General features: G+C 44.4%; 1 protein-coding gene across 1 annotated transcript in view; it reads left to right on the top strand.

Annotated features, from left to right (window-relative positions):
- Window positions 1-22,970, top strand: part of CFAP43 (cilia and flagella associated protein 43) — a 1,012,780-nt gene that overhangs the window by 244,359 nt on the left and 745,451 nt on the right. Inside the window, exon 7 of the mRNA XM_069611745.1 lies at window positions 9,781-9,863. Coding sequence (XP_069467846.1) covers window positions 9,781-9,863 — 83 coding nt within the window. The remainder of the gene's footprint in view (window positions 1-9,780; window positions 9,864-22,970) is intronic.

Genomic DNA, 22,970 nt, shown 5'->3' with positions numbered 1-22,970 from the left:
ACAAATTGTTGTGTCTCCATATAGGATGCAATGATAAAAAAGATTTTGACAAAGAGAACGTTGCAGCAAAACGCATCATCCAGACAGATCCAGGGTGGTTAAGGAAAGCAGGTTATTTTGTGCTTCAACCCCCCAGTTTAAATTTAGGGCAGTTACGGAAACAGAAATTTCAATGGTATTAATCATACTCAAACCGGCCTATTGTTAGGGGGACGTTTGCCCTACTTCGATTGTAAAATCCTGTGTCCCTCAGTTGATACCACTAATCACAAATTTGTGAACAGCTCATTTCAGGAAATTATTGTTGAAACTGCTATCAAGCAGGCATGGATTTCCCCATTGCTGAAGAAACCCTCCCTGGACTCTGCTCGGGCATAGAATTATCGACCTAATACTAATACACAATAGGGTTGCTTATACTCAGATGCAAGACTTCTTGGACACTTATAACATACGTGGTCAGAAGCAATCAAGTTTTAGGAGTGCTCACAGTACAAAGTCCACCTTGTTAGATCTCAAGGCAAATATTTTGCATTTCTTTGAAAAAGGGAGCACAGCACTTCTAATGCTCCTTGATTTGTACACCGCATTTGACTTGGTGGACCATTCGATACTCGTGCCCAGATTTCGGAATTGGGCCTCCTTTTCTCCTGATGAGGCGGGATGAATCAATTCCTTTCTCTCTGACCGAAAAGCCAAAGTATTTTCTGAAGACGTTATAGCAGCTGAATGTCTGATTACATGCAGAGTACCACAGGGATAGTGTGTCTCACCAACACTTTTCAACATCTGTTCGATGCCTCTTTTTGAGATGCTGGATGCAGAAGGAGTGGTTTATACAAACTATGCTGATGACACACAGTGTCTCATTCCACTCTCAAGGGATCACGAAACAGATACATCACTGTCAAAATCATTTACAATCTTATTGAGTGCTGGATGGTGGATAATGGTCTAGCACTTAACACTGCTAAGACAGAGCTTATGGGAGCTGGCACAGCAACCCGTTTTGTAAACTTGGCTATGAGTATCAGCTGCTTCAGATCGCAGGCTGTGCCATTGCCACACTACCCAAAATCAAAACACTCTGTGTAATACTAGATCAGGAACTGAATATGAAGGTGCATGTCAACAGCATGTCTCCAGCACGTCATAGTACCTTAAGCTCCTTGCACAACTTAGGCCCTTTCGTAACCCTGCTAACTGAGCCACCATTGCAAGGGCAATTATTGGGGTGCGACAGGACTACTGCGTAAGTCTCCTCCTGGGTATAGGTAGAGGTGAAATGGCGCGCCTTCAAGTGATTCAGAATAACGCGGTTAGCATTGTAGAAGGATTGCACAGATTCAATCATGTCTCAGGAGGATAGCTCAGGTGCAACATGCTCGCCTTGGAAGCAAGACGACATGGAGCAACACAGTTTTATCCCCGGGTCCGCGCTTAGAAACCTCTAGGTATTAAGTGCGTTATAAATAACGTATCATATCATATCATGTCATGTATCAACAGCAAGGAGGGCCCTGCATTGGCTACCTCTGACTAGTAACATTTCCTTTCGAACATTCTACATTACTCACAAGTGCCTCTGTGGCAAGAACCCCAGTCCCTGTCCAGAATCTTCTGGCTTCCAGGTTGTAGAGTACTCTGGTCAAATAACTCTCATCTACTACAAATTCCAAAATCTAAACAAACCATAGTTACTCAGGTGTCCTTTCCCCATTCTGCTTCCAGATATTGGAATGCTCTGCTCCCAGATTTAAGAGCTTTCCCCATCTTTGCCAACTTTAAACAGGAACTGAAACCAGTGACTGATACTGTTGCTACCTGTTTTCCTAGATTAGGCACTTACTCCTTCTGGCTCTGTTTGTTATATCTTTAACTTGTTGGTTGTCTTGTCTAAGCGCTATTATGCCTACTGGCCATTGTCTAAGTGCTTTAGAAATTAAATTAAAAAAATGATAAAACCAGTGACTCAAAATCATGTAACAACCCTAATCAAATTAATAATCTCACGATTCATAAAAGATAGCATCTAATTGTAAAATAAAAACATATCTAGGAAAGTCAAGGGAAGAGAATACTTGCAGGCCCTGAAAGACACACTTGTCTTTTGGTCCTACACCTTAAGGTAACAATTTGGATCAACATTTATTTTGACGTATTTACTAGACCTCAACTGTACACATTTGCGTTATTTCAAACAAAGCACTCATCAACACATAGGAATTCCACCTTATTTGGTTGCCTGATGTTTCAGTCTTAGCAACCAAACCCGATGAATATATGTCACAGTTGTAAGTACAGAATTCATGTTACTAGTGTTATTACAGAATGCCATAGCATGGGCTATGGTTTGGGTACCTGCAGCTCGAAGCATGGGTTTTAAATTGCAATTTCTCAACAAACTAAACCTGGGATAGAGAAACATTAAATTAATCATAGTTTCTTTGCTTAGTCCACCCAAAGGACATGTATCCAAACCTATATTGCCCCATTGTTTGGTAAAAACAACAACCCTAAGGGTACCCATCCTAAAACTCACAAATATAATATATTAATTAAAGAACTCCAATGGTAACGTGAAAACAATGCATTATCCCAGGATTACGAATCAGGGATCCGACAGTTCGCAGGCATTGTCTTGGCTCTTATACACATATCCTGGATGAAAGGTGGTCCATAAGATCCTCCTCCACCTCTTTAGTAATTACTTGGACATTATACAAATAAACAACAGCTAAGATAACAAGCTGAAAATCTACTCCTTTAACATCTGTAGTAAATTCAGTTTATCTGAGAGTCCCTTATTAATAAAAGCTACTAATCGGGTTAGCGCGAGGACAAGAGCAATATTAGTTCCCCACATACATCCAGACCAGAGCCATTCTCTAGAGAGTGTAGTGCTACCAACGTTGTCTTTACCAAAATTCAGAGTTGTAGCTGCTTCAAAGTACTTGCAGAAAATGACCAAATGTTTTAGGGTTTCCATTTGATTTGAGCCCACGCAAAAATGACAAGCACCCAGTACGGTACCCAGACTATTAGAATACCAATGTTTGAATTTTTTCATTCGTCAAAAATTGATTAAGTTTAATACTTGGATATATATCACAAGCCTTCTCACAAGGAAATAGATTAAGGTATACCTGCCGAGGTACTCCTTTGGTTATAAAAGCTGCGCTTTCACTGTAGCTGGAATATGTACTTACGTTCTCAGTAGTACGACAGCAGTCAAATTCATACCATTTCTTTTTAACATATTCAGGCCTTAAGATAAGATCATCAATGTTCAAGTCTATTGCTTCCAGCGTCTGTGTAATTTTGGTTATGTTATGTAGCCATGGACTTTGGATGCGCTTCTTTAAGCATATTGGAAAGGTGCTTGTATAGAGAATAGGGCAGGGGGGGGTCTTTCATTTTTGCAAAGTTGTTCAAGAGCTTCCACTTAAATCTCGCAGACAGCAATAGCCACCCCAATTTGTGCCGCAAAATTGGTTTGGGGAGTGAACTAGCTAATCTTAATGATTGCTTCCATATGCGCCCTTGAAGTTGGTCAAGAAAGGATTCTATATTGGCAAGGCACATATCTAATACAAACAGGATGATGGCTTCTACTTTTAAAATATAAAATTCGAAGACCAGGTTCATGATGTTCCCTTGTGCCCCCCCTTCTCGCACACAGGTGTTGCCTGTTTTGCTTAATTCTTCTGCCCCCCTCCAGCCTACTCCTGCAGGAGTCTGTCCTGATACATTCTGGTTTCACCATCACCGTCTTGTGGCCAATGCTGGATTTGACTTTTATGGACTTCATTGATTCATGGTGCGTCACCCTTCCGCATGGTGGCCCTGAATCATGCTGTTCCCATCTTCATCTTGTATCCAGGCTTGCAACATTGTGTTACTACTGATTTCTGCAATTGTATTTGCTCTCCCCTCTTGCTTCGCCACTCTTTTTGACTGCTTACTCTCTGTGCTCTCCTCCTCTCCCTTTCTTCTATGCACTTACTCTAGCTTCCCACTCTCCCCCTCCATTCCTTATCAATACCTTAGCTCTTGCACTATCTGAAACGTCGTCAGGCCGAGTACGATAGTTAATTTCACATCCTTACTGTTCATGGCCTCTAAGAATGTCATTGTATTTTGCCTTGTTCCCTCCCTTGCCTTGAAGCGCTTTGAAACATATTGTGTTTAGGTGCTATATAAATAATCTTATCTTATCAGATCAAGGCCTGCTCTCTTTTTTCTAGGTGCTCTATTTCCAGGGGTCTAGAACAGCAAGTGTTTAGGGTTGTAAATGTCAGTTTCAGTCACATACCTTTACCTGTAAGGTCTCTCCAGGACCAGCACCGATACGGTGGTTGTTTAACACCTACATGATGCCTCTGGCATTCAGCATTGAATCTCTAGTCACCCAATTCCAACTTTACAAGCAGGGTACACAAACAGTGTGCAATATGAAACAGAGTGTGAGGATTGATTATCAGCGTGTAACTAATTGCCTGTCCACTGTCCAAGACTGGATGAAAGACAGTCTGTGTCTAGATGTGGCTAAAACTGAAATTATTTTCTTTGGGGGGGAATAACCAAAGCATCAATTTCTTTTACCTGGCCCCCAACACTGGGTCCTTGGTGAGAAAAGCAAATGTGGCAAATACTCCTGAAGAAGAAGCCAGAAATCAAGAACAGGTTTGAAAACTGTATTTCCATAATCATGAATTGTCAAGATGATGATGCATTATCTTGCCCTTTTAGCTGTAATGCCCTATGGTGTTTACTTATACACCCCGCAATAATGGTGGGGTTTTGCTTGGCACCTTCTTACTTCCCAGCGTCACTGGTGTTCTTCCTGCACTCCCAACAAGCAGTGCCACACCTCTTTCTCTCTTCCTCTCAAAAACTCTTTTGGATTTTTCACTACTTTAATTATATTTCCCAGAATTCAGCATTATGCCTCCTTTTCCCTCATGTATTTTCGAGGCTTTGTTAATTTTACTGTATTACCCAGAATCGAACATCATTAGTTCTTTCCTTAAACAAGGCCTGTTGGATGCTTTGGTATTTCTCCTGTGCCCCTCAAAACACAGTGTCAGTAGTTAATTGTGCTCATTGAGTCTTTCTGTCACACCATCAGTTTGACTTTTTGGTACTCTTGATTGTTTTCCCTGAATGCAGCGTCAATGTTTTCTTTCTCTAACAATGTCCCTTTCTTCCCCAGCATGTGTTTGCCACTTTGGTACTTTACATTTCCCAGAATGCTGAGTAAATCCCTTTCTTCTCTCTTATAGTATCTGTCTCTCGCAGTGTATGTCCCGAGCGAACCCTGCTCCTAGGGTTTGATCTGGCTCAGGTGGTTCTCCTCAGGTTCCACATGTTCCCCTTTTGCCATTGCATTTTCTCCACTTAATGGACGCTCAGTGACTTCTCAGTGACTTCTCCAAAACCCGGTGTCTACTGGCAATTGTTGTGAATTTAATGCGTGGAACTGGACAACAGAGTATAAATACTGCTTCTATCTACCCCATCCACTCTGTGCATCAAATTCACTTATATCTATGCTTACATACCTATGATAATGTAGGCAGAGATGCTGGCATCCGTAGGGTTTTTCACCTAGCTTTTGAAAGGGCAAACACCAGGGGGAATCATTGAGATTGATGTAAATGTCGTCCGCCATGCATGGACATGGTGGGTGGCATTTACGTTTGTATTCATGAAGGGGTGTTCTTTAGGCACCTCAATGACCAGATTGCCATGCCTACATTGCACCCCATCACAGAAACAATCAACACTGTAGGAAGAGGACTGCTAACATGCAAGTGTTCTTGTAAGCTGCCCTCTCCACACAATGTGCACACACGTAAAATGACCCCCAGGCTTATCTTCAACATCTCTGTTGATTCATCAAAGGGAGTAGGGAACTGAAAAAATGATGCATCCCTTACCCCATCGGAGTTCAAATGTGATGTTGAAAAGTGGAAAGCAAACCAAACACCACAAGATATGTGTGTTCGGTTCTTGGTGTCTGGCAAGCAATACGGAGGGGGCGGGAATGCTCCATTACTTAGGTGAAGTAGCTTTATTACCAACACCATGTTATAGCAAGCCATGTTGGAAGATCCAGCATATTCTGAACAACCTCTTTATCCAGCTCCAAGTTAGCCAGTTGACCTTCTCCGTTCAGTGTGCTTAGGTTGATTTTGTCAGGATATGATATATTTTATTTGTATCGCGCTCATACACAAGTGTTTCCGAGCGCGACAAGGCAAGGGAGGGGAACAGGGGAGAACAAAACAACGATCTTACTAGGGCCAGTGACATTGAGAACGTGAAAGTGCATGGGGAGGGAAAGGGGAAAAGTGCATGGAAGGGGGAGAGCGGAAAGTGCGGAGCAGAGGATAGACAGATAAATAATAATAAATACAGAATAAAATAGATAATGGAGCAATAAGCAGGTGTAGTGCAGCCAGCAAGTGCTGTGTTTACGGCAGCAGACTGGGTATGTCTGATAAGTGCACAAAAAGAAGAAAATGAGGGTGTGGGGGACTGTATGGGTACAGATACAGTCCCCAGTGCAAGGGGTGGCCGGGAGAAAGTGCAGAAGTGTGGCAGGGTGAGCAGGTACCTGGGCCAGGGAGACAGAGGGTGGCCAGGTGCACAGTGCCAAGAGAGGGCAGATCAGCAAGGGAGATGGGGAGCAAAGGCCGATGCAAAGAGGAAGGTCTTGAGGTGCTTCCAGAACCGGAGATGGTTCTCCTCAAGTTTGAGTGGCAGGGAGGCTGTTCCAGAGGGAGACAAGTTTTTCGTTGGGTTTCTGGTGGGTAATACATTAGTGATGCTATTCCCCAGTTTATGGACGATCTTGTTGGATGGCATCATATAGTATCTGGTATCTCCAGGAAAACAATTTCTACTAATGAAAAAAAATGTGCTTTTCTTCGTAATATCTGATTTGAAAACAACTTCCAAGCCCATTCTGTACGCATCCTTTTGAAGGACGAGTGGTTCTTTAAAATCAGGAATGATAAGAAACAGAGGGCCCCCTGATGAATTGTTCAGATGTTGGAAAGCCTACAGGGCTTGATTACTCTATCTCACTTGGACAGAGGCGTAGATAGGGTAGGGCCTGAGAGGGCAAAGCCCACCCACTGTCGGGCTCGCCGTCTTGCGCGGAGTAGCACGTACACCTACCTCCCCGTTGGGTCTTGGTGCCTGGCTTGGTAGGAAACACAGGCCACCGCGACCCGCCGGGGAAAGGGGGTTAGGGTCCGCTGGATTGGATAGGTAAGGGGAATTAGGGTACCCGGGAAAAGGGTAAGGGAGTGGTTTTGGATAGGGTAAGAGGTCTGGGGAAAGGTCCACCTTGATGTTCCCTGCTGGGGCTCCTGAGTTCAAGGTACACCGCCCTTGCACACCTTCTCACACTTGTGCACCCTATAACCTCAAAGCTTTGACACCGTATCAGGATGAACATATAACCATATGCTTAAGCATTTCCTGAATTGGTATTTTCCCAAGCACAACCAGAACTTTTGTGGCCCCCCCCCCCACAGCACTTATTACTAGCCCAATAGGTAGAAATCGAGACAGCACTTAGCTCTGAGTGTTGCTGCTGAGTTGCTTGCAAGGCGACTGCCAGTTCTTGCGTAATGCCACAGCGCTGAGCGAGGTAAGTTTGTGCTGTCAGTACAGCGGTGCTCCGCTACAAGAGAACCAAAACATATGTGAGACCAGGTCAAGACCGTGTTGTTTCACACGGTTTACAAACATTGACATTCTACTCCTGAGTTCACAAGATGCCGAGTTACTGCACTCGGCGCTACGGGTGCCCGTAAAAGGTCTGCAACTAAGTCTTGCTACACAACGTGGCGTGCCCAAGCTTTCCCCAGCTGTTCGGCGCGTACACGCGCCTGATTGCCAAGGGAGTCTTCCCCACGAGGGCCTCTGCGAAATCATGCACAGAGAAGGAGAAGCACTTATCTGTCTGGGTGCGCGGGCCTGCAGTTTTCGCAGGCGGGGGGTGGCCCCGCAATTCGCTGCCTGCGGGAGCCCTCAGCCGAGACGTCTTCTCTGCTCCGTGTCCATTAGCGCAAGCAGGGATCCTTGCACGCACCGCGCGCATGCGCAGAATGTCAGGCGTGGTCCGGTAAGTAGTTCTTTGGCTCGTGAACCCGCGAGCATGCTGGGCAATGGAGTCTTTCACCAGTCTGGATGCCGGATAGCGTTTTCTGCCGCCCCCGGCCCATTTCCTGCAATAAGGACACAACAAAGTCCTGAAGTATGATTGCCTGTGTCCCATTACCTTTGTCCTGAGCCCAGGCTGCTCCCTCCTATGCATCAGATCCACCTTGGTTACAGTGGTGGCCCTGACACCCACAATCTGTAAATGCCCATTCAGCAGAGCGGTGTGGGCATTTACAGAGGTAAATGTCAAAGTAGTGGGCCCAACTACATAAGCTTCAGTCCCCACTTGTTAGACAATCCTGGCTACCCCTCTGCACTTGGACACTTGTTTGATCAAACATGTACTTGCCAGAAATAAGATCCACTGTAAATGAAAGAAGGTGAAGAGATACAAAAAATCTGAAACAGGAGACTATTACTTATAATGAATAGCCACAGAGGTGGCATGTTAGTTGGCAACTACTTTTATTAAAGATAAAGAAAAGTACAAACCTATATAGCACTGACAAACAATGCGCAGAATCACTCTGGAGTCTAAACAAGAATGGCGTTACCTTTTAACTAAGGCTTTTCAAATGCCTTTGTAACCTACGTCAGAACCAGAGGTTTCCATCTCTATAGTAACGTAAAGGAAATTGCTTTGTTTTAACAACGTTAACCACTCTGAAACCATTTGGCTTTGGAGGCCCAGACCTGGATATGTTGGTTGCAGTTCTGGGGATATTTGGTGCATGATGCAGCATCAGAGGTTTCTGGATCAGGGCTATTCTGTAGGAAGAAAGGCATTGCCAATGACACATATTCCCTGTTTGCCTTTCATAATTGGCTTAAGAGAACGGATACTTGTGTTGTTCATAGTGTATAGGTGCACTAAACACCGAAGAAAGCGTCCACGGCCATAACATGCATTCATCTAAATTGCTACAAGTTCTACATGTGACTTTTGAACTTCAACTTGTATTAATTTTTTATCATTCTTTTCCCATAAAGATGAACACTTTGCATTTATACGTGCAAGGATTATTATTTCCATGTGAAGGATATTTTTAAGAATTTTACATTTGTTATATGCTGGAAAATATATTGCTAAATTAGTACTTGAGGATATTCTTCTTGTAATGGAATGTTGTTTAGGAGAATGGTCTCATTTTTTGGGAATATAAAAACGTTCACTCAAAAATAGCAAACATTTTTGCTATTGGTTTTAAGTAGAAAGAAACTAATTAATGTCAGGAGCAAAAGGCAATTTTCAGTGTTTGAAACCGAAATCTAGTTCTATTTTTGTGCTCCTTAAAGAAAACCGGCTGAATGATAAAACAACAAACAGAACCAAAAATGTCAAAATAAAAACTGATGTAAAAAATCTATAAGAACAATTGAAGGTGCTTTCAGTCAATATCGCATAAAACCAATGCATTTTGATAATTGTTGGAGTGTAGTGTGGGTGGATGGATGGCAAATCATGGGACATGTTTAGTTCTACTTCTTTTTGTCTAAAATGGTGAAAGAAAGGTCAATAAAACTTCTCCATGTTGGATCAGTGATGGCGACATGATTGCAATGTACTCTTCTTTGATTATTCTCCATTTGTTTCCACAGAGAGCTTGTCAAATATCTCTTTACTAGAAGGAAAAATTATAACAATGGCACTTCACAAAGAAGAACTATATACTGCAGGAAAGGTAAGATTTTTCAGCAGAACATTGACGTATTTGTTTCTAAAGTGTTTTTTATCCTGACCTACCACATATGTGGACAACCAGTAGTTATAAGCAGCACTTCTGGGGCACAGCACAATCTAGGCACTGCCTGCTGTGTTTGTAAAAGGCTAAGCAGGACCTTGCAGCTTTCTTGTTTTACCTGTGCTAGGCTTGCTTCAGCACTCAAGGCCTATGTTTCAGGAGGGTGTGTTGGCCAGGGCCAAATACAGGCGAACTAAATTGTTTTCACAGACAATGTGGTGGTTTCATTATAGATAATGCAACTGATATTATTATGTACAGTCAAAAGTTGATGTCCAACTAGAACCAATGGATAGTAGTTATAGCACCAAAAGTAATGGCAGTGCCCTGCGGGTAAGGTTCCTGGATAGTTTCTGTATTCTGAGTGTTCTACACCTGCATGGTTATTGCTCTTGGTGTCTGGAGCCTTCAATGTGACACTTGATGTACCATACCATAAGGTTGATGCTGAATGGTGTGGTACATGTCCAGTGATTCCCGGCCACCAGAAACGGATTACCATGCTGGGAATGGCAGAACACCTAATAATGCTTGAATCTGCACACAACGGTGCACACAGCACCAGGACTCTTTTTTTGGACCCGTGCCCTGTTTGAATTTACAAGGCTCCTATTTTGTTGCAGGGAAATTGGAAACACCACAGCCATGAGGTCCATCATTGCTCGCTCTGGCCTTGTGAATGCTGCTACTGATGTCTGGCTCAGTGGTGATGGACCCTGTTCTCAGATGGCCCAACAACTTTTTTGTGGAATAGTCTCCTCTTTGACGAACTGGCAGGCAGACTCCTGGTCTAAAGCTGAGATGGGTACCTCAGTTGTTCCTGCAAGGAGATGAGCACCACACAGCTGGTCTCAATGCTAATGATCTACAAGTGAATGGGGCAAACCGAAAACGAATCAAAGGCTGAATACCAAATTCAATAAAGTTCAACAACTTTATTCTGAAAAGAAAGAGAATATTTGTTTTTTTAAGTAATGCCTATTTCGAATGGATTGTGTCCTCCCACTTATTCCTCATTTTATGATAAGTCATTATCTCCAGCTTCGCTGCTTCGGCAAAATTTTTCTCTGCAGAGGGCGCTGTGCTCGAGGTCGTGGCGTCGATTGTCCCTCGACGGACTCCGTACTCTGTCGACATCACCAATGGTATAAATAGCTTGAGCCGCGCCCGTTGCTTCAGTTCTGTTTTTCCGATCGTTTTGCTATCGAGAACAGCGTGCTTGAGATTTTCTGTGAAGAAGATTTCGTCTTCTTCGACTCCTTCGACACCCAAGACTGGGTTCAAGAAGTGCGTAGATTGTGGATCGAAAATGTCGATCACGGATCCTCACCGAGTTTGTCTCTGGTGTCTCGTTCAAGTCACTGAACCGACGACTGTGGTTCCTGCCAGTCCATGACCGAGAAGGCCCTTCGTGAGAGGAGAGGTAAACTGTCGGTGGGGAGGGAAGCCTCTAAGAAGGCTACGTCCAAAAAACATAAAAAAGTGACTGATTCGAAGGAATCGGATCGCTATAGGCATTCCAAGAGATCTCGATCTAGGAGTAGATCGAGACACTCTTCTTCCTTGTCCAAAAAAATGAAGAGGAGACATACATCTCCCTCATCATCATCTTCTGAGTCGACCAAAGAAATTCGATGTCTGACAAAATCGCATTCCCCCAGAAAATGGGAGGAATTTCGTAAAAAGATGATGGAGGTATTCGTTCGAGAATGCGGCCCGACCCCCTCGAATGAACCTTGGAAGAGCCATACCCCTAAAGTCGCTCCATTGGACGACAAAGGGAAGTCTAAAACTACTATGGTAAAAGCCAGTAGTGTCGAGGATATTCGAAAAACTCGAGTCGAAGCCAAGTCGTCGAGGACTCTTCGAGAGTCGAGCACCTCTCCGGTGCCACATAAAAAACATAAGTCATCGAAGGCTTCGACGACTTCATCGACGTCGATTGTTTCGGCATCGAAGCCAAAAGCATCCTCGACGCCTGTATCGAAGTCATCTTCGAAGTCATCGAAGATTCCTTCGAAAACTTCAAAGGATTTTTCCGTTCCTTCGACGCATATTGTAGAGGAAGAAAGGAGATTTACTCCATTGCCCAGGTAAGGCTTTTTTAAGTCCATGTCCTCAATTTATGAGGAATCTGGCTCAGAGGAAGATGAAGTCACTCCTTTCGGAGTTTAATATGGCACAAAACAAGTTCCTGAGGAACTCATTGATCAAGAGTCTAAAATGAGAGACCTGAGTGACACTCTACATTCTGCTAGTGGAATTGACACCTCCCCAGAATTAGAGTTTGACAGACCTGATCCTGCAGAACATGCAGACTCAGGGTACAGGAGTCAGGGTACAGGAGTCTTATGACCAGAGTGATTGAGTATATGGGTTGGGGTAACACTTCACCCGTTTTCAAACAGGACGACATGACAGATATAATTGTCAGAGGTCCTCAAAAAGATCCAGTTCTCCCCTTCCACAGGGCTCTTCAGAGAACGGTGGAGAAAAACTGGGAAAATCCTGAGAGCATTGCTGCTGCAAATAGTAATTTTCCCAAGAAATACAGACCAGCTGAATATTTAAACAGGCATCCGACTCCAGAAAGTCTAGTTATTCAGGCAGCATCCACATCAAAACAAACTGCATATCGCACTATCCCTCCGGATAGAGAGGATAAAAAAGTTGATAATTGGACCCATAAAGTTTTCACTTCAGGCAGCATGGCCCTGAAATCGACAAATGTCACCTGTACCCTGGCCAGGTTTACCCATACCCTGTGGGACTGTATTTCGGCGGCGGCTGATCATATTCCGGAAGGCGAGGAAAGGGGGAAGGCTTCCTGAATATAGTCAAAGACGGGAAGGAGGCAATGAGAGAATGTCTCCAGTCTGGACTCGATACTGCTGATAGTATCAGCAGATCCATGGCTGCAAGCATTGTGCTACGCAGATTTGCTTGGTTGAGGAAGTCGGGGTTTGCACCAGACGTGCAAGCCAGCCTCCTCAACATGCCCTTTGATGGCTCGAGGCTGTTTGGCAGTAAGGCTGATGAAAGCCTCAAAAACCCTATTCCGGCTCATCTTCCTGGAGCGGTCATTCTTTTCGTTACTACTCCTCATTTGGTAGAGGAAGAGGACAGGCTTCTCAAAGAGGCAAAAGAAATTTCCCTCGTGGTGCACAAGGAAGAGGTGCAAAATCAGCCTCAGGAGCGGCCACTCCTGCAGCCGCCTCCAAATCCCTCTGAGGCCTTGTTACACAAAACACCAGTGGGAGGCAGGATCTCTCAGCATCTGAAGGGATGGCAGGGCATTACCTCAGATGATTGGGCACTGGAAACAGTAGCTCAAGGTTACTGTATCCCCTTCCAAAAAAGGCCTCAAAATCATCCACCAGGAGCCAAGTCCGTAAAAATTCCAGACCCGCTACTGTTGCAGAAAATTTTAACCCTGCTAGAGAAAGGTGCCATAGAACAGGTACCTGTAGCGTAGAGGAACAGGGGTTGGTACTCCCCATATTTTCTCATCCCAAAAAAGGACAGAGGATTGAGACCCATCTTGGACTTAAAGGATAGTTCCGGGACTTTTTTGTTATTGTCCCTACGGTTCGGCCATGTGTTTTTAAGCATAAATCGGTAGATCGTAGAAAACTTTCCTATGGACCATACCCGACTTTTCGTTCATTAACGCACTCGAAATCAGCCGCCATTTTCTGATAATCCTATCACTTGCCGCATCGCCCTGGCTCACCTGCTTTTGCGGCACTAAATGAAATCCCCCGCCCCTGAAACAGACTTTATCAAAACATTCATATTCCCCGCCTCTATCCGTGACGTGACTGAGCTGCGTAGGCAAACGCGCCCAGGCGTCTTCTACGCGACTCCACACAGAACCCAGAAATCAACACAGATGAGCTCACACAACACAGCGCGCCACAATCGGGAATATGAAACTGTACTTTTAAATTAAACTTCAAGATTGTAAATTTGGTAAAGTACATTTATTTGACATCAAATGTTTTGAGAATATTCAGCGATTTTCATTTTTATTTGCTCACTTTCCAAAAAGTTCGTTTTGAGGCACGCGATGTTCCTTTGCTGTACACAGGGTCTTAGATCATCTCACAATACAGCGCCACAATTCGGAATATGAAACTGTGGTTTAAAAGCAAACGGCAAGATTGTACATTTGGCAAAGTACATTTATTCGACATCAAATGTTTAGAGAATATTCTGTGATTTGCATTTTTCTTTGCTCTCGATCCAAAATAGTTCGTCTTGAGGCAAGCGATGTTCGTGTGCAGTACACAGGGTGTTTGTTTACGATAAAATAAGCTCTTCGGTCGCACTGATAATCGCATGGCTGTTCCAACAACGAGGCACTAGGCCACCACAACGGTCTGTATGTTGCATCTAGCCGTTAGTACCGCGTAAGGGCATACTTGTACTTGGCGATCGTCCCATAAAATGGTCAGGGTGGTAACGTTGTTCACGTGGAGAAGCAACTGGCGGTTAAAAAAACCATCCGCCGGTGTCTGGTACTCGTGACACATGCAGTAATGGATGATGTACCTGTTTGAAAAACATAAAAAATGAAATTAGTCTCACCATCAGATCTTTATTAAAATGATTCATTTTATATATTAGGTCGGGAAATTATTTCATAGCTAGGACAGTGCAACTGGGTAATATAAGTCAAGGGGGGGCTGTAGGATACTGAGACAGTCCCCCAGTGCAGGCGTTGACAGGGAGGCAGTGCAGGTGGAGAGTGGAAGGGCCCAGGACCGAGGTCGCAGACAGTGGACAAGTTGTAGCACGGGGGAGGGAGAGAGAAAGCAGAAGCAAAGAGGAAGGTTTTGAGGTGCTTCCGTAAAAGGAGATGGTTCTCCTCAAGATAGTGGCGGTACAAAACAATATGCCACATAGAACGAACAAGTACAACTTAACCCGTCTTTAAAGCTACTGTATAGTAATTAGATTGCGGTATAAACTCATCTAAAGAGTTACTTACATTATATTTGCATTTTCCATTGTGTCTGTGCGTAGGGCAGCCCCGAAATACCACTCCTTCTATGCCGACGTTATTTCTTCTAATGAACGAACATGAAATGGCTTCATTATCGTTTCTTACGTTATTGCCCCACACCCCCAAAAAGAAGTCTTTCGGGATGGTCCCGGCCTGTCAAGGTCAAATAACAATAGAACCTTATACTGAGTCGTGGGCCATTCCGGCACCCGAGCAAAAAATCAAAGCAGCTGACCTTCACTTTGAACGAGCGCACATTCCTAGTTAGCTACATTCAGTGTAAGGCCATCTCACAGGACTTGAAATTTACACTCCATCTTTGCATTTTGTCTGCGTGCTTTGCAGCCCCAGAGAACCATAAATACGGAGACATTCTATATTTTTTGAAAAATGATTTATAATAATGTTTGGTTTAATTTAATGCGCAGATGAACAAGGTTGGATAGACACATTGCATGTACACTGAGCAATCACTTTTATTTACACATTACATAGATACACATATTCAATGGGCCTGCGACATGAGGAGACTCGAGAGAACAGACAATCAAATTACAATCATTTAAACCGTGATGTGTATTTCTCAATGAGCTCTTCTTTAGGTGGACATGGAACAGAGGCAATGTTGGGTGGCAATGCAGTTATCCCCTGCACAGGTTCGTTCACAACTCCATTTATGTGCCTATCTAGGACGTCAACAATAAGTCTCTCAATAAACTCATATTGCATATCCTCAAACACTGGTTTGATCACCCATTGTTTACTTCTTTTAGTGAAGGCCTTATTGTAGCGAAGCGTCCCTAAAGTTCCGGTCGTCCTACTTTGTTGACGGCCAACATTATGGTTATGTGCCAAGACCGCTAGTGAGTCCGATTTATCATGCCCTCCATGCCAAAATGCAATCGTTTTGGCCTGTACTTTAGGCACATATTGTGGAACACCTCCAAATCTCCTGTGTGGCAGAATTCCGTGAGTCCCCTCAAATCTCTTGTTATAGTATTATCAAATACAATCTTTTCAATGGCTTTGTGAGTGGGTGATGAAGGAATCAACCACTTCTTCTTCCGTGCCTCCTCTGTGGACAAATGGCCATGTTCACAATTGTGGAAATGTTGGTTTGTGTTCCAGCGGTGGACGTTGCTACAGTGTAAGATTACTGACCGCCATTTATCCAGTAGAATTTCCAACGACCCTCCACATGTTTTTGAGCTCCACCAAAGATGGTTGCTGATTGACTTGGACCACTGTGAAATACCTTGCATATCTTTTTTTTTAGCTGCAGCCAACATTTTTTTATTGATTGTTTTTGCAAGATGCCAAACGTCAAATTGGTGATTTATATTTTTGTACTCTTCTCTCATTGTCTTGGCAATTGAAACGTGTCTGTCCGTGGCTATCAGGTCGATCACCATTCCCCGCGATTGTAGTTCTTGCAATGATGCTACAAAGCCAACTTTCTCCATGGCCACTGAGGATGTACTTTGTGACACCTGCACGACCACCGAACACACAATTTTCTTACTTTCCATGTCCTGAAAGTGGTAGGTGCAGTACTTGGCTGAAAATCCTGGGCTGTCGCACTGTCCATCACCGGCTAGCCTGAACCGTTTGCCCGCGAATGTACTATCAATAGACATTTTTTCCATTCTCCAAGCTTCGCTAATGGCTGGAAATAGATAATCGGTTTGGTATTTGTAGAACTGAGTTTTTGCAATGAAATGGATTCCCACAAACTGAAAGAAAGACTCTAACTTTTTAAAACTTGAACCACTAAAAAGTGCAGCCGCTGCACAAAGTAGATTGCCTGCTGGCAGTTGCCCCAGCATGGGTTGTGCAGACCATGAGAAAGGATGATATTTTGTACAGGTGACATGTATTTTAAGGTTAGTGCCTCGAATTGCACGAGTCACATTAATCAATGGCTCCCCACATACTTCCCCACCAACCGAATGCCCACATTTCATCCGAATAATAATATCAATCAAACAACTATCGAATACAATGAATTTGGCCTCTTTCCTTGTACTTTCACTCTGCATCCCAGCTGGTTCGGCCTGTAACGTTGAGGACATGTCACTCACATGGAAGGTAGAATCTCTGATATCGTCTTCCGCTATGTTCAGTGATATTGATGGTGTTTCATTGTCGTCCACTTCATTCTCTTCCATTGCAACATCTGTTCCTTCTCCGGCGATGGGTGAATAAGACAATTTCTTCAACTTTCTCGCGGTCTTAGTTTTTGCGGGTGTGGATTCTGTGAACTGATCTCCGACTGCATCCGAACTACCAGGAGGACATTCACTATCAATGGCTGGAAGTGGTATAGCTCCGTTGTCAATCACTTCATATTCTTCCCATTGGCACGATGCATCTCCAGTCTCAAGTCCCTGCCAAAAGGTTTGACAAGCAACATCTCTCGTTCGCTTCACTGTCTGTGTAGATCTAGTTCGTACACCCACTCGCAACTAGAGGACAGATTGGAAAAGGGATGTTCAGTTTAAACACAACTTACAGTATTGAACTATTAACAGTGAAAAACAACATAATATAGTGACCAGGACACTAACCTTCTTTTGCTTTCTTTTCTTTGAAACTTTCTTGCCTCGAACTTCAACATCAGGACGCTGTTGCTCCGACTCGTGTGTGCATGTCTCCACTTCCTCTTGCGCTGCAACGACTATATTTTCATGATAAGCACATCCATCACGCACTGACGCTCCATCGACTCCCTGAAACATAGAACTTTCATTAGTATGTATAATAATATCGAAAACACAAAATGTACTTGGGGACCAATACCCACGTACATCTCAATAGCAAAACACGAATGAACGCTTTGTGTAGAACATTCAAACGACAATTATTCACGCATTGTTGATCTAGTTAGATGGAACTGTCAAGATCCATACCTCGGGCTCCTCATAGACTTCCATTGATGATATTATTGAAGATGATGCTTCAGTAACTCCCTGAAACACAGTAATTGCATTAGTATGGTTTTCTATTTTGTTAAAAAGAACATAAACTTTGTGCAGGCGTCAACGGCTCATCTAAATAGAATTGCACAAGTGATCAGTTGTCTAAAATAAATAATGGATATGTAAATATGATTCGATTTGCTCGATCGTTGGAAGTGTCACCACCCAGAGATCTGCATCAACTACTAGGGGTGATGTTCTTGTAGAAGAAGCTCCGTCATCTCCCTGAAACATAGTACTTGCGTTAATAAAGAAGGAAGTATAGCGGATGTAATCACGTCATATGATTTCGCTTGATCGAACTGTCAGTATCCATACCTCGAAATGCATAAGAACATCAAGGGACGATGTAACTGCGGTGCACACTTCTGCAAGCTGTTGCGCCGACCCGTAACTGCATGCTCCCCCTTCTTCTTGGACTAATGCTCCATCGACTCCCTGAAACATAGGACTTTCATTAGTAATGAACACAATATTGAAAAAAGAAGACACATAGGAGGGCGACGACAGAAGGACATATCAATGGCTAAAAACGAAAGAAACATTGTGTGTAACAATCACGCTACAAGAATGCAAGATCTGATGATCTCCATCGATGGAACTGTCCGGAAACGTACCTCGAGCATCTGAGTGACATCAACGGTTGTCGTCAATACGTTGGACTCCTCAGCATCTCCCTGAAAGACAGTACTTGCATTATTTTGGATAACAATAATTATAACTGAAAACAAAGACTAGAGGACGAGTACAAGGGTGTGCCATTAGGTAAAATAATTACACGATAAATTAAAACTATTGATTTACATGCCTAAAACAAGTCAGTGGCAGAATAGCCAAGTAAGATTACCCGATAGGCGCTTGAAGTGGCTGATGACTGCAATAACGACACGGATGGAGAATCTTCCGCCTTCATATTGAGTGGATACATAAATGGGGAAATTATTGTTAGCTAATGCTACACACTACCGCAAGGCCGAGAGATAAATACGTAAACTTGACTCACCAGTGGAGGGATGTGGACGAATAGAGTGGGAATAGCGGTTGAGAGCAATTTTCGCCTCGCTCGCGGTGTGTTCTTCTTTATTAGCAATGATGTGGAGTACATGTCTGAGCTAAAGTGCCTGCTGCAGATGCGGTATCGATCACCCCTCTTGTCCGCAAAGACTTCTAGGACTCTACTTTCAAGCTCAGACGGTGGATATCCGCAATATCGGACCCATTCTCTTATCTGATCTATTGTTTTAGGGAAAACATGCATTATAGTACCTTCAGATTTATTATGGGTCTTCGAAGGGCAACCGCCAATGGAACAGGCAGGCATTGTGGAAAGTTCTGAAAAGTAAAGATCAACAATTCTCTATGAATACCAATGTAAACTCAGAACATGTGACTAGTTCCTTGCATGTACTGTCTTGAACGAAAAGAAATTGGACGCAAAATGATTATGGTACATGGCCTTACCTTGACGAACAAACAGTTAGATGCAGGGATCAGAGTACTTTCTTGTCGTACAACAGGGAGCAGTTCACCAGTTGCAAACTGAGGAGTTTCCTCGGAGTGGTCACGGAAGTTCACAGAGACGAAGAGCAGATAACCAGCACCTTCACGGGTTGACTAGCAAAGCGCAAAGAAGTGCTCATTAGAAATATGAAGTGGGTTATAAAGAATTCGAAACAGGGGTGTGTTTGTGAATGAATGACATCTATATGTCGTGGCATTATGCGGTTTGCAGGGGGCCATCCAGCGTGAGGGGGGATGCTTGGCAGGAGACACGGGGTCTGGAGGTAGACATGGGAACAACAACCCATGCTCTATAGACCACTTTGAAGTGTACATGGTCTTTGGCACCTCTTGGCCTTTATCGCTCCCCGACAGCTCCACTTGCCAGCACAAGTACCCCGGTGCGAACTGCCTTTGATAGGGCGGGGGGTGGATTGGGGCGGTGGTCGTGCAGACAAGACACAGGAAGACTCGTGAATGGAGACACACTTATGTGGATTGCAGGGGGCCGTCCAGCGTGAGGGGGGATGCTTGGCAGGAGACACGGGGTCTGGAGGTAGACATGGGAACAACAACCCATGCTCTATAGACCACTTTGAAGTGTACATGGTCTTTGGCACCTCTTGGCCTTTATCGCTCCCCGACAGCTCCACTTGCCAGCACAAGTACCCCGGTGCGAACTGCCTTTGATAGGGCGGGGTGTGGATTAGGGCGCTGGTCGTGCAGACAAGACTCGTTTGCTGCAGGTCCTCACCAAGGAGAGGCCATCTAACTGCATGTAAGAGGCAGGCTGAAGGATCTAGTACATGGAAGGCAGGGGGGTGAGTTTATAAATACCTCAGCCTCCCAGGAGAATATATGGGTGCAGTTCACCCTGGAGACCCAGGATGCCTAGGCAGTTAGTCAGCAGCAGGCTGGCCTGTGGTCCCAAGGCGGCACGGGCCAGACGGGGTCATCTCTGTACCCGGTGCCCAAAAGGATGATTTATTATGATCAACCATGTTGATTATTTACCTATAACCATGTTTTGTATCAATAAAATCCAACGTCCTTTTATTGCCAACGCTTGAACAAAGTGGTGTGGTAAGTATTTTTGGGGGAGGAGGCAAGGCCGGGAGGCTTGATGCCAACCCGCAAAATAACATATGTATGTCTGCTGCATATGGGTTCAAAGGTTATGTGGATTGAAGGTTGGCGGCCAGCGTGAGGGAGGATGCTGGCCGGAGACATGCGGTGTGACAAGACAAGGCACAGGAAGACTATTCAATGGAGACACACTAGATTCATTTAAAAAATGAAAACAACCATTGTTAAAATATATGTTGGGTTTTATTTTAGATCTTAATTTCAATTGAACATAAATAATAAACATTACACATTGTAAAGTTCCGGTTGCAGCACATCCAGGGAAAATCCGCGGTATTGTCCACTGTCGCTTGGGAAATGTTGTCTAATGGCAAGTACCGCACAGGCAGGTATTACTCTCCGAACGCGGTGTCCGAGCCTCCCGTGAAGCCACCAAGTGAAGCAACGATAGGCCACCAGCCTGTACCACCTGTGAAAATGAAAGATGCAAACTGTATTAAAATGACAAAACTTTCTTATCATTCTGCTTTGAAAAAAATTCTATCTAGAAAATGCACAATATGGACCCAATTTACATGCATTCGAATGATATGTAGATGTAATTTTATATGTGGGAGACGACCATGACATAGTAGTGGCATCACTGACATCAAAACCAGAGTATACTTACTCGTTACTCGGATTACGCGGACGAACAGTGCCGCGAAGTTCGTGCATAAGCACCATCATCATCCTCAACACGGTCCGTGAGAGGCAGGCTTCCCTGAACTCTGGCAGCTCGGTGATGCATTGCGGACTTGGCTCGCCTTCCGAAATGTAGGCCAAGCACACGGAATTTTCACGGCAGCAGCAGTTCTCCTCCTCAGTTGGCATTAGCTCGTACCGATTGCACGTGCACCAGGTGGAGACGCCGTCCATGCGACATGGTCCAGGCTCTTCATCCGTTGACTGGTCCTCCCAACTGCCGTCCGAATCCCCATCGTTTTCGCGTGCTTGCCTTTCCAGTAGTTCCTCCTCGGTGTACTCGGGCTCGTACATATACGGCATTATTGTAGCCATTGTGTGGTAAAGAAAGTAAAATAATTTACAGAGATGGTACAGGTGTTCACAAGGCCTAGAAGCGGCGAAGGTAGCTGACCAGAGCACAGAAACGAGTCACAGAATACTCAAAGTAACACAGAGAGAGGAATGGAATCGAAAATCGGCTGCTGTGTGTTGTGAAACGGTGTGTTTATACTTATTGAGGAAAGAGGCGTCCTGCCATTTCCATGGCGACACGTCATTAGCTGAGGCGCAGCGATTGTTGACACGAAACGTGCTTTGGCGTTGGGAAATGGGCGGTACGCGTCTGCTGATGTCAGGGGCGGGGGATTTCATTTAGTGCCGCAAAAGCAGGTGAGCCAGGGCGATGCGGCAAGTGATAGGATTATCAGAAAATGGCGGCTGATTTCGAGTGCGTTAATGGACGAAAAGTCGGGTATGGTCCATAGGAAAGTTTTCTACGATCTACTGATTTATGCTTAAAAACACATGGCCGAACCGTAGGGACAATAAAAAAAAAAGTCCCGGAACTATCCTTTAAGAAACTTGAACAAGTTCCTCAGGAAGGACAAGTTCAAGATGGTGACCCTTTCTCAGATCCTTCAGGCTCTCCAACTCCAAGACTGGTTGGTATCATTAGACCTTCATGATGCTTACTTTCATGTGCCAATCCATCCAAAGCACAGAAAGTACCTGAGGTTCGCGATTGGCAATTCTCATTATCAGTTTCGAGTTCTGCCATTCGGGGTGACCTCCGCCCCAAGGGTTTTCACCAAACTGTTGGCGGTTGTGGCAGCGAGTCTCAGGAGAGGGGGTATTCACATTTACCCCTACCTGGATGATTTGTTGATCAGAGCAAGTTCTTCCGAAACAAGCTCAGGAACATCTTTCGATCACCTGCCACTTCCTCCACAAATTGGGCTTCTCCCTCAATTTCAAGAAGTCCCATATGATACCATCCCAAAACTCCAGTTTATCGGAGCAGTCTTGGATACTTCCTCGGGAAAAGCCTCGCCCCCTGAGGTGAGAGCTCTTCACATTCTGCAGATGGTAAAAAAGTTCCAGAATGCCCCACGTCTACCGGCCTTCGATTTTCTCAGGTTGCTCGGCCTCATGGCATCCTGCATTTTCCTAGTACCGGAGGCCAGGTTGAGAATGAGATCCCTTCAATGGGCACTCAGAACTCAGTGGTCCCAGTTCTCAGGAAATATGTCGGATCTTCTGCAAGTCCCGAGTGCAGTTGCTCAGGATCTTCTATGGTGGGCTTGCAACAACAACATTCTCAAGGGAGAATCTTTTTGGCAACCATGGCTGGAGATGACAGTAGTGACGGACTCCTCACTCACGGGGTGGGGAGCAACACCAACGATCTGACAATCAGCAGTCGTTGGTCTCCATCAGAGTCCAAACGACACATCAACCTTTTGGAGCTGA

Source organism: Ambystoma mexicanum, chromosome 8 (assembly GCF_040938575.1).
Source record: "Ambystoma mexicanum isolate Mex_15411 chromosome 8, UKY_AmexF1_1, whole genome shotgun sequence".
In the NCBI taxonomy this organism is placed as follows: domain Eukaryota; kingdom Metazoa; phylum Chordata; class Amphibia; order Caudata; family Ambystomatidae; genus Ambystoma; species Ambystoma mexicanum.
The sequence above is the reverse complement of the archived record's forward strand: the minus strand, read 5'-3'. Positions and strand labels throughout refer to the sequence as shown.